The sequence below is a fragment of the Mizuhopecten yessoensis genome, unplaced genomic scaffold, assembly GCF_002113885.1.
Source record: "Mizuhopecten yessoensis strain PY_sf001 unplaced genomic scaffold, ASM211388v2 scaffold207, whole genome shotgun sequence".
Classification (NCBI taxonomy): Eukaryota; Metazoa; Mollusca; class Bivalvia; order Pectinida; family Pectinidae; genus Mizuhopecten; species Mizuhopecten yessoensis.
In genome coordinates this window covers 399,120-412,908 of record NW_018403431.1, presented here as the reverse complement: position 1 = coordinate 412,908, position 13,789 = coordinate 399,120, and the positions used below count along the sequence as shown (strand labels likewise).

The 13,789-nt window shown below is 35.3% G+C and overlaps 2 protein-coding genes across 2 annotated transcripts in view; both read right to left on the bottom strand.

Moving 5' to 3' along the window:
- LOC110461694 (universal stress protein YxiE-like) overlaps window positions 1–12,174 on the bottom strand; it is a 31,985-nt gene extending 19,811 nt beyond the window's left edge. The window contains exons 1-3 of the mRNA XM_021515342.1: window positions 11,833–12,174; window positions 673–753; window positions 373–485 (exon numbers count right to left, since the gene is read on the bottom strand). Of these exons, the coding sequence (XP_021371017.1) occupies window positions 373–485; window positions 673–753; window positions 11,833–11,902 (264 nt within the window). The 5' untranslated portion in view covers window positions 11,903–12,174. The remainder of the gene's footprint in view (window positions 1–372; window positions 486–672; window positions 754–11,832) is intronic.
- Window positions 12,175–12,792: 618 nt separating this feature from the next.
- The window catches only part of LOC110461630 (universal stress protein Slr1101-like), a 16,278-nt gene continuing 15,281 nt past the window's right edge, over window positions 12,793–13,789 (bottom strand). Inside the window, exon 4 of the mRNA XM_021515215.1 lies at window positions 12,793–13,275. Within this exon, the coding sequence (XP_021370890.1) occupies window positions 13,081–13,275 (195 nt within the window). The 3' untranslated portion in view covers window positions 12,793–13,080. The remainder of the gene's footprint in view (window positions 13,276–13,789) is intronic.

Genomic DNA, 13,789 nt, shown 5'->3' with positions numbered 1-13,789 from the left:
GGCACCACGACCATGTTTAATCTTCCTCCCCTAAAGATCACTAATGATGGCATTCCCGTGCACCACGACCATGTTTAATCTTCCACCCCTAAAGATCACTAATGATGGCATTCCCGTGCACCACGACCATGTTTAATCTTCCTCCCCTAAAGATCACTAATGATGGCATTCACGTGCACCACGACCATGTTTAATATTCCTCCCCTAAAGATCACTAATGATGTCATTCACATGCATGTACCAAGACCACGCTTACTTTTCCTCATCTTAAGATTACTAATGATGACATTCACGTGCACCACGACCATGCTTACTCTTCCTCACCTAAAGATCACTAATGATGACGCATACGTGCCTCGTGGCCTTATTTACCTGGAGATCATCGATGGTGGCCTTGAGATGCGTTACGACCTTGCTTATTCTCTCGATATCCTTGTCGATCATTGACTGAAGAACGGCAGAATCAGCGGGCGTCATAGAGAACGCTGTTTTATGACAAAATATCATGTATAAGATAAAACGGTAGATAACCTGATTCAATCTTCCTCTCACTTCAGAAAACAACAAATAATCGATACTTGTCTGGTTTGTTATCAGAGGTCACTGATCGAAAAACAATCGACAATTATATGGACCCATGTAGAGTCGATGATAGTGTTAGTGGATACTCACTCTGCCAATGTTCAGTGTGGTAATGTGCGCAGTGTACGACATAAACTCTGTTGCTCTGCTGGTGGATGTGGTCCCGGTAATCTATAAAATACCATAAGTTAATATCTAATTCTAATTACGAGAAAGAGAGAAAAGTGCTTGCATCCTGCACGTGTCTAGTTAACATCATCGAACAGTTTTGAATTCGCCTCAGTTTTAATGAATAGAAAACAAATCACTCTTTGAGAAGAGCAGCACTACAAATAAGGACAAGATAACAAAATCAATTTCGATATTTGATATGATTCCTGCTGAGCGCGTGATTGCAGTATGCACACTTGGAGTCGTTTGATCACACATGTGTTGCTAATGACTGTCCACGTCCACACTCCCTCTGGAATACCTTCGAGCGGTGTATATACATTATATATCTGCCGTCATGTCAGTTAATGGATGCCTGATTGGAGAACGCTGTCAACAGGAATATTAATCCAACTTTAAAGGGTATTGTAAAAGGTAGAAAATTCGTCCACTGTCGGATATATGTACAGCTGTAGCTTGGGGTCTCTATGTCGGCAAGACGTGTCTTAGGGTCTCCAGGTCGGATATTTATAGCTTGGGGTATCTAACGTGGACATACATGTATGAGTCTGGAAACGACATGTGGGATTTATTTAGCTAGGGGCGAATGTCGAGTATATCGCAATGTAGCCTAGAGACAATAGGTCGAATGTATGTATCTTTGAGACGATATGTCGTGTACATTTAGCATTGGGACGATATGTCGGGTAAAAGTAGCTGGAATTTTTTCTGGTAATGTTGATTGAGAACATTGTTTTGGGAATATGCAGTTTGGTGACAACATGTCGGGTATTTGTAGCTTAGGAAAATATGTCAGGTAAATATTAACTTGGAACGATATGTCATGTATATGTATGCGTGCACATTTAGCATTGGGACAATAATCCGGGTACACTTGTAAATGTAACTAAGGGGTGATGTACCATGGGGATAATATATATTGGGGAAATGAAGCTCGTGGACGATATTTCGAGTATATGTAGCTTTGGGGCGATATGTCGGGTACTTCGTCGTAGTTTGGAGACGATATGTCAAATACATACATCTATGGAACGATATATCGGGTATATCAGAGACGTATGTAATACATATATATATATGTCTCTGGGTACATGTAGCTTGGAGACATTACATCGGGTATGCGTAGCTTGGGGTCAGGGGTATACAGTATCAGGTACAAATATACATACATGGATGTAGTTTGGGGTCGTCATATCGGATGTTATACTGATGTCCTTTTGTGATAATGTTAGTATATTAATAGTCGATATGCTGAATGGCACCATTGTATAACACATGTATACAATGATATGCTAGTGTTCTTAGTGAATAAAAAGTAGTATGTTTAGTGGTAGAGTAACATATACATGAATATTGTTATCAGACAGAACTTCCTACTAAACACTAATATGTACTCCTACAAAACAGTCCTAAAGAACAGTAATATATAATCAGACAGAACAGTCCCACAGAACAGTTATACATAATCAGACAGACCGGTCCTACAGTTTAGTTACTTGTATGATCAGATAGAACAGTTATATATAATCAGATAGAACAGTACTACAGTTTAGTTACTTGTATGATCAGATAGAACAGTTATATATAATCAGATAGAACGGTACTACAGTTTAGTTACTTGTATGATCAGATAGAACAGTTATATATAATCAGATAGAACAGTACTACAGTTTAGTTACTTGTATGATCAGATAGAACAGTTATATATAATCAGATAGAACGGTACTACAGTTTAGTTACTTGTATGATCAGATAGAACAGTTATATATAATCAGATAGAACAGTACTACAGTTTAGTTACTTGTATGATCAGATAGAACAGTTATATATAATCAGATAGAACAGTACTACAGTTTAGTTACTTGTATGATCAGATAGAACAGTTATATATAATCAGATAGAACAGTACTACAGTTTAGTTACTTGTATGATCAGATAGAACAGTTATATATAATCAGATAGAACAGTACTACAGTTTAGTTACTTGTATGATCAGATAGAACAGTTATATATAATCAGATAGAACAGTACTACAGTTTAGTTACTTGTATGATCAGATAGAACAGTTATATATAATCAGATAGAACAGTACTACAGTTTAGTTACTTGTATGATCAGATAGAACAGTTATATATAATCAGATAGAACGGTACTACAGTTTAGTTACTTGTATGATCAGATAGAACAGTTATATATAATCAGATAGAACAGTACTACAGTTTAGTTACTTGTATGTGTACATACAGAACAGTTATATATTATCAGAAAGAACAGTTCTACAGTTTAGTTACTTGTATGTGTACAGACAGAACAGTTATATATAATCAGACAGAACAGTACTACAGTTTAGTTACTTGTATGTGTACATACAGAACAGTTCTATATAATCAGACAGAACAGTACTACAGTTTAGTTACTTCTATGTGTACAGACAGAACAGTTATATATAATCAGACAGAACAGTACTACAGTTTAGTTACTTGTATGTGTACAGACAGAACAGTTCTATATACTCAGACAGAACAGTACTACAGTTAAGTTACTTGTATGTGTACAGACAGAACAGTTATATATAATCAGACAGAACAGTACTACAGTTTAGTTACTTGTATGTGTACAGACAGAACAATTCTATATAATCAGACAGAACACTACTACAGTTTAGTTACTTGTATGTGTACAGACACAACAGTTATATATAATCAGACAGAACAGTCCTACAGAACAGTGACTTGTATGTGAGTTATATATTATCAGACAGAACAGTTCTACAGTTTAGTTACTTGTATGTGTACATACAGAACAGCTATATATAATCAGACAGAAAAAGTACTACAGTTTAGTTTCTTGTATGTGAACAGACAGAACAGTTATATATTAATCAGACAGAACAGTACTACAGTTTAGTTTCTTGTATGTGTACATACAAAACAGTTATATATAATCAGACAGAACACATACAAGTAACTAAACTGTAGGACTGTTCGGTCTGATTATATATCTGTCTGATTATATATAAATGTTTTGTATGTACACATACAAGAAACTAAACTGTACTACTGTTCTGTCTGATTAATATCAAGTAACTAAACTGTTCTGTAGGACTGTTCTGTCTGATTAATATCAAGTAACTAAACTGTTCTGTAGGACTGTTCTGTCTGATTATATATGACTGTTCTGTATGTACACATACAGAACAGTTATATATTATCAGACAGAACAGTTATACAGTTTAGTTACTTTTATGTGTACATACAAAACAGTTATATATATAATCAGACAGAACAGTACTACAGTTTAGTTTCTTGTATGTGTACATACAGAACAGTTATATATCATCAGAGAGAAGAGTACTACAGTTTAGTTACTTGTATGTGTACAGACAGAACAGTACTACATTTTAGTTACTTGTATGTGTACAGCCAGAACAGTTATATATAAACAGACCGAACAGTCCTACAGAACAGTGACGTGTATGTGTACAGACAGAACAGTTATATATTAATCAGACAGAACAGTACTACAGTTTATTATCTTGTCTGTGTACATACAGAACAGTTATGTATTAATCAGACAGAACAGTCCTACAAAAGAGTTATATATAATCAGACAAAACAGTTCTACAGGACAGTGGCTTGTATGTGTACAAACAGAACAGTTATATATACTCAGACAGAACAGTTCTACAGAACAGTGACTTGTTTGTATGTGAACAGACAGAACAGTTATATATTATCAGAAAGAACAGTTCTACAGTTTAGTTACTTGTATGTGAACAGACAGAACAGTTAAATATAATCAGACAGAACAGTCCCACAAAAGAGTTATATATTATCAGACAGAACAGTTATACAGTTTAGTTACATTTATGTGTACATACAAAACAGTTATATATAATCAGACAGAACAGGTCTACAAAACAGTTTAGTTACTTGTATGTGAATTATTTATAATCAGACAGAACAGTTCTATATAATCAGACCGAACAGTCCTACAGTTCAGTTACTTGTATGTGTACATACATAATAGCTATATATAATCAGACAGAACAGTTATATATAAGCAGACCGAACAGTCCTACAGTTTAGATACTTGTATGTGTACAGACAGAACATTTATATATAATCAGATAGAACAGCCCTACAGAACGGTGACTTGTATGTGTACAGACAGAACAGGACTACAGGTTAGTTACTTGTATGTGTACAGATCGAACAGTTATATATAATCAGACCAAACAGTCCTACAGTTTAGTTACTTGCATGTGCACAGATAGAACAGTTATATATAATCAGAGCGAAAAGTCCTACAGAACAGTTTAGTTACTTATATGTGAATTATTTATAATCAGACAGAACAGTTCTACAAAACAGTTTAGTTACTTGTATGTGAATTATTTATAATCAGACAGAACAGTTCTATATAATCAGACCGAACAGTCCTACAGCTTAGTTACTTGTATGTGTACAGATCGAACAGTTATATATAATCAGACCAAACAGTCCTACAGTTTAGTTACTTCTATGTGTACAGACAGAACAGTTAGATATAATCAGACCGAACAGTCCTATAGTTTAGTTACTTGTATGTGTACCGACAGAACAGTTATATATAAACAGACCGAACAGTCCTACAGAACAGTGACTTGTATGTGTACAGACAGAACAGTTCTATATAATCAGACCGAACAGTCCTACGGTTTAGTTACTTGTATGTGTACAGACATAATAGTTATATATAATCAGGCAGAACAGTTCTACAGAACAGTGACGTGTATGTGTACAGACAGAACAGTTAGATATAATCAGACCGAACAGTCCTATAGTTTAGTTACTTGTATGTGTACCGACAGAACAGTTATATATAAACAGACCGAACAGTCCTACAGAACAGTGACTTGTATGTGAGCTATATATAATCAGCCAGAACTGTTCTACAGAACAGTGACTTGTAGGTGTACATACAGAACAGTTATATATCATCAGAGAGAAGAGTACTACAGTTTAGTTACTTGTATGATCAGATAGAACAGTTATATATAATAAGACAGAACAGTCCTACAGAACAGTTTAGTTACTTGTATGTGAATTATATATAATCAGACAGAACAGTTATATATAATCAGGCCGAACAGTCCTACAGTTTAGTTTCTTGTATGTGAACAGACAGAACAGTTATATATAAACAGACCGAACAGTCCTACAGAACAGTGACTTGTATGTGAGCTATATATAATCAGCCAGAACTGTTCTACAGAACAGTGACTTGTATGTGTACAGACAGAACAGTTAGATATAATCAGACCGAACAGTCCTACAGAACAGTGACTTGTATGTGAGCTATATATAATCAGCCAGAACTGTTCTACAGAACAGTGACTTGTAGGTGTACATACAGAACAGTTATATATTATCAGACAGAACAGTTATACAGTTTAGTTACTTTTATATGTACATACAAAACAGTTATATATAATCAGACAAAACAGTACTACAGTTTAGTTTCTTGTATGTGCACAGACAGAACAGTTATATATAATGATAGAACAGTACTACAGTTTAGTTACTTCTATGTGTACAGACAGAACAGTTAGATATAATCAGACCGAACAGTCCTACAGAACAGTGACGTGTATGTGTACAGACAGAACAGGACTACAGGTTAGTTACTTGTATGTGTACGGATAGAACAGTTATATATAATCAGAGCGAAAAGTCCTACAGAACATTTTAGTTACTTGTATGTGTACAGCCAGAACAGTTATATATAAACAGACCGAAAGAACAGTGACTTGTATGTGTACGTTTAGTTACTTGTATGTGTACAGCCAGAACAGTTATATATAAACAGACCGAAAGAACAGTGACTTGTATGTGTACAGATAGAAAATTGTATATAATCAGACAGAACAGTACTACAGAACAGTTATATATAATCAGAGCGAAAAGTCCTACAGAACATTTTAGTTACTTGTATGTGTACAGCCAGAACAGTTATATATAAACAGACCGAAAGAACAGTGACTTGTATGTGTACAGTTATATATAATCAGATAGAACAGCCCTACAGAACGGTGACTTGTATGTGTACAGACAGAACAGGGATATATAATCAGACAGAACAGTTATATATAGTCAGACCGAACAGTCCTACAGTTTAGTTACTGGTATGTGTACATACAGAACAGTTATGTATTAATCAGACAGAACAGTCCTACAAAAGAGTTATATATAATCAGACAAAACAGTTCTACAGAACAGTGACTTATATGTGAGTTATATATATATAATCAGACAGAACAGTTCTATATAATCAGACCGAACAGTCCTACAGAACAGTGACGTGTATGTGTACAGACAGAACAGGTATATATAATCAGACCGAACAGTACTACAGTTTAGTTACTTCTATGTGTACAGACAGAACAGTACTACAGTTTATTATCTTGTATGTGTACCTACAGAACAGTTATGTATTAATCAGACAGAACAGTCCTACAAAAGAGTTATATATAATCAGACAAAACAGTTCTACAGAACAGTGACTTGTTTGTATGTGAACAGACAGAACAGTTAAATATAATCAGACAGAACAGTCCCACAAAAGAGTTATATATTATCAGACAGAACAGTTATACAGTTTAGTTACTTTTATATGTACATACAAAACAGTTATATATAATCAGACAAAACAGTTCTACAGAACAGTGACTGGTATGTGTACATACAGAACAGTTATGTATTAATCAGACAGAACAGTCCTACAAAAGAGTTATATATAATCAGACAAAACAGTTCTACAGAACAGTGACTTGTTTGTATGTGAACAGACAGAACAGTACTACAGGTTGGTTACTTGTATGTGTACAGATAGAACAGTTATATATAATCAGACAGAACAGTCCTACAGAACAGTTTAGTTACTTATATGTGAATTATATATAATCAGACAGAACAGTACTACAGTTTAGTTACTTGTATGTGTACAGACAGAACAGTACTACAGTTTAGTTACTTGAATGTGTACAGATAGAACATTTATATATAATCAGATAGAACAGTCCTACAGAACAGTGACTTGTATGTGTACATATAGAACGGTTATATATAATCAGACAGAACAGTTCTACAGAACAGTGACTTGTATGTGTACAGAGAGAACATTTATATATAATCAGACAGAACAGTTCTACAGAACAGTGACTTGTATGTGTACAGATAGAACAGTTCTATATAATCTGACAGAACAGTCCTACAGAACAGTGACTTGTATGTGTACAGATAGAACAGTTATGTATAATCAGATGGAACAGTACTACAGAACAGTGACTTGTATGTGTACAGACAGAACAGTTATATATAATCAGACAGAACAGTTCTACAGAACAGTGACTTGTATTTGTACAGATAGAACAGTTCTATATAATCTGACAGAACAGTCCTACAGAACAGTGACTTGTATGTGTACAGATAGAACAGTTATGTATAATCAGATGGAACAGTACTAAAGAACAGTGACTTGTATGTGTACAGACAGAACAGTTATATATAATCAGACAGACCAGTTCTACAGAACAGTGACTTGTATGTGTACACACAGCACAGTTATATATAATCAGATAGAACAGTACTACAGAACAGTGACTTGTATGTGTACAGATAGAACAGTTATGTATAATCAGATGGAACAGTACTACAGAACAGTGACTTGTATGTGTACAGACCGAACAGTTATATATAATCAGACCGAACAGTTCTACAGAACAGTGACTTATGTGTACAGACAGAACAGTTATATATAAACAGACCGAACAGTCCTACAGAAAAGTGACTTGTATGTGTACAGACAGAACAGTTATATATAATCAGACCGAACAGTTCTACAGAACAGTGACTTGTATGTGTACACACAGAACAGTTATATACAATCAGATAGAACAGTACTACAGAACAGTGACTTGTATGTGTACAGACAGAACAGTTATATATAATCAGATAGAACAGTACTACAGTTTAGTTACTTGTATGTGTACAGACAGAACAGTACTACAGGGTAGTTACTTGTATGTGTACTGATAGAACAGTTATATATAATCAGACAGAACAGTCCTACAGAAAAGTTTAGTTACTTGTATGTGAATTATATATAATCAGACAGAACAGTTCTACAGCTTAGTTACTTGTATGTGTACAGACAGAACAGTACTACAGGTTAGTTACTTGTATGTGTACTGATAGAACAGTTATATATAATCAGACAGAACAGTCCTACAGAACAGTTTAGTTACTTGTATGTGAATTATATATAATCAGACAGAACAGTACTACAGTTTAGTTACTTGTATGTGTACAGACAGAACAGTCCTACAGTTTAGCTACTTGTATGTGTACAGACAGAACAGTACTACAGTTTAGTTACTTGTATGTGTACAGGTAGAACATTTATATATCATCAGATAGAACAGTCCTACAGAACAGTGACTTGTATGTGTACAGATAGAACAGTTATATATAATCAGACAGAACAGTTCTACAGAACAGTGACTTGTATGTGTACAGATAGAACATTTGTATATAATCAGACAGAACAGTCCTACAGAACAGTGACTTGTATGTGTACAGATAGAACAGTTATATATAATCAGACAGAACAGTTCTACAGAACAGTGACAGTTATATATAATCAGACAGAACAGTTCTACAGAACAGTGACAGTTATATATAATCAGACAGAACAGTTCTACAGAACAGCGACTTGTATGTGTACACACAGAACAGTTGTATATAATCAGATAGAACAGTACTACAGAGCAGTGACTTGTATGTGTACAGACAGAACAGTTATATATAATCAGATCGAACAGTTCTACAGAACAGTGACTTGTATGTGTACACACAGAACAGTTATATATAATCAGATAGAACAGTACTACAGAACAGTGACTTGTATGTGTACAGACAGAACAGTTATATATAATCAGATCGAACAGTTCTACAGAACAGTGACTTGTATGTGTACACACAGAACAGTTATATATAATCAGATAGAACAGTACTACAGTTTAGTTACTTGTATGTGTACAGACAGAACAGTTATATATAATCAGACAGAACAGTTATATATGATCAGACGGAACAGTTATATATAATCAGACAGAACAGTTATATATAATCATACAGACCGGTCCTACAATTTAGTTACTTGTATGTGAACAAACAGAACAGTTATATATAATCAGACCGAACAGTACTACAGTTTAGTTATATTGTATGTGTACAGACAGAACAGTTATATATAAACAGTCCGAACAGTCCTACATAACAGTGACTTGTATGTGTACAGACCGAACAGTTATATATAATCAGGCCGAACAGTTCTACAGAACAGTGACTTGTATGATCAGATAGAACAGTACTACAGTTTAGTTACTTGTATGTGTACAGACAGAACAGTACTACAGTTTAGTTATTTGTATGTGTACAGATAGAACAGTTATATATAATCAGACAGAACAGTTCTACAAAACAGTTTAGTTACTTGTATGTGAATTATATATAATCAGACAGAACAGTTCTACAGCTTAGTTACTTGTATGTGTACAGACAGAACAGTTATATATAATCAGATAGAACAGTACTACAGAACAGTGACTTGTATGTGTACAGACAGAACAGTTATATATAATCAGATAGAACAGTACTACAGAATAGTGACTTGTATGTGTACAGACAGAACAGTTATATATAATCAGATAGAACAGTACTACAGAACAGTGACTTGTATGTGTACAGACAGAACAGTTATATATAATCAGATAGAACAGTACTACAGAACAGTGACTTGTATGTGTACAGACAGAACAGTTATATATTATCAGACAGAACAGTCCTTCAGAACAGTGACTTGTATGTGTACAGACAGAACAGTTATATATAATCAGATAGAACAGTCCTACAGAACAATGACTTGTATGTGTACAGACAGAACAGTTCTACAGAACAGTGACTTGTATGTGTACAGATAGAAAATTGTATATAATCAGACAGAACAGTACTACAGCTTAGTTACTTGTATGTGTACAGACAGAACAGTCCTAGTTCTACATTCTTCCATGTTCCATATAAAATAACACACAAGTGTGTTTTTATTCGTTGTATATAAAATTGATCAGACAGAACAGTCCTACAGAACAGTTTAGTTACTTGTATGTGTACAGACAGAACAGTACTACAGCTTAGTTACTTGTTTGTGTACAGACAGAACAGTCCTAGTTCTACATTCTTCCATGTTCCATATAAAAAAAACACACAAGTGTGTTTTTATTCGTTGTATATAAAATTGATCAGACAGAACAGTCCTACAGAACAGTTTAGTTACTTGTATGTGTACAGACAGAACAGTACTACAGCTTAGTTACTTGTATGTGTACAGACAGAACAGTCCTAGTTCTACATTCTTCCATGTTCCATATAAAAATAGCACACAAGTGTGTTTTAATTCGTTGTAAAATTCATCAGACAGAACAGTCCTATAGAACAGTTAAATAATAATAATAATATACAACATTTGATATAGCGCCCTGTCTAGCTAACATAAGCCACTCTAAAGCGCTTTAAAGTACATTCGCAGGAGCTGTCTTATCAGCCGTTTACTACTAGTTCTATGCCACCTGGCTAATATCTCGAATACCTATGTGTGTATGCCTGCGTGTGTGCTGGAGATGTAATGTGTTTTGTTTGTAGTGGGACCGTGCTTCCAACGGCATCATTTATAGTGCAACCTCACTTGAATGCTACTTCACAGATACCGCAACATCCACCTCAGAACAATTTATACCCCACTTGGGTTTTGGGAGTTGTGTGGGCAGGAGAAAAATACCTTCTCTGAATATCCATGCGTACGACGACTTCGGGGGTCGAACCCCGGTCGCCTGCGTGGAAGGCCGGAGTGTTAACCACTGGACCAATCCGTCCACAGTTACAGTTACATGTATATATAATTATTCAGACAGAACTGTCCTACAAAACAGTTACCTATGTAATAAACGGAAAAAAATGCTATGTTAAGGAGTATACTTACATTTAAGGGCGTAATCCGAGTGTTTGCTTCCATCCATACAGATCAGCACAACCATTTTATGGCCCGACATTCCAAGGTTAATTTTAAAATGGTGAACGAAGTGTTTGTGTATAAACGCTGTTTCTAACTCATTTAAGACCGTTTTACAAGGGCAATGCGTTAAGCCAAAGCATCTCTCCGTCTGTTGATATATACCATCGATCTATGAAACCGTATCATCTCGTCTATACATATTTACAGTAAAGGTTTATTAAGGCCGCAGCAATGCTGCTACTACAGTATGTCTGGACAATCATACTGTGACCGCCTGTAACTGAGCATAAACTATCTACGTTTACTGTACACTTGCAGCATCCCGTCTGGTTAGTAAATCATCGTAACATCTGTTCTTGGCATGACCCGAAGCAAATCTAATCTCGTAAATATGTAATATCTCGACCTTGCGTTTTTTTTACTTGCAGAACGAAAACAAAAATTAGAAACGGTATAAGTTGAACTTGCTAATAATGTTGTAAATCTGCCTCTTGTAACTGAAAATATAACCCTGATACCATTTATAACCATATACAACATATGAATCAGTTGAATTGCGTTCATAGGACTACATGTATGACCGCGTTTCTCGTCTCCTCCCTTCTTAAATAGATTAGATCGTCGCAAAATACAAACATCAAGGTGATTTTAACCTGTTCCAAAAATATCTTTTGCGGTACAGACACACATCAACACTGTAAACGTTAGTACAGTACTTTTACTCGGCTAGTTATATTAACTATGAAATTAAACATATATAGGATTTTGACAGGTTTTAAAGCCATAATGTAGAGGGCTTAACCAAACAGAGACAGCCATTTTGTTGCGCAATTCACAATTTATGACGTCACGTCATTGTCCATATTATGACGTCACCATCGATTTCTGACTGGCACAGTCAATGAAAAACGCTCCAGGGTATATTACACTAGTGACATATGTAAAAATATTACACGGGCGAATTCACTGGATAACAGGGCGATGTGATAAATGTATATAAGTGAGCTTTTTAACATTCAAGTCGATATTGGCCAACAGGAATTCATAGCGGGATTCATATAATTATACTATACTCAATTTTTCTTCATACTGGCATGAATGTAATTAAAAATCCCGATATTAAAGTCAAAATGTTGAAATCACCACACAATTACTAATCTTTAATATGGTACATGTCTTCGAAGTAAATTTCCCATTAGAATATGATGACGTCATTCATTCGTGACGACAGATAAGTACGGGGACATGAGCGTGATGGATGATATAATCACTAACACTGCCCATCATCGTCCGCCGGATCTGGCCCAAACCACGACATCCGGTTACAATCATGTCTGCCTCGTATTCCACTGCCTTCCGAACTATAACTTCACCGGCCTCGCCAGCGACCTTTAGGGTTTCCGCCACCACCTGCCAAAGAAAAACGTAACGTCAAGCGGGGGCAGATTGGTATAGGAGTAATGATTAATCATCATCACTGTCAGGTCAGACGGATGTAGGAATTATTAGCAGAAATACGGCAAAATCTTCTTTCTTCACGCACATTTGGCACTATATTTGTTTTACCATGAAGCGCTCATGCTGTTAATCAATACTCCTATCAATTTTGAAAATTCATTAATCAACGGGGTTTTACGAACCTGCCTCTGTTTGTACAGCTATTTAGACTATTTGGATTTCCAACTCGTTGGCTCCTACAATCACCGACAAGTCCTAGAGGGACCCAGCAGTTAATCAACTGTTAAAGGTGCTACCACCTGTGTGTGTGTTACGTTCATCTTTCATTATTTGTCCCTAATGCATACAATGTTAAGAACATCTAAAGTAAAACATTTTGTATCAATATGAAGTGAAACATTTGTGCATCGTGGCAGGACCTGCCGGTGTTGAATGGACATAGTATAACGACACTACATTGGGGGGG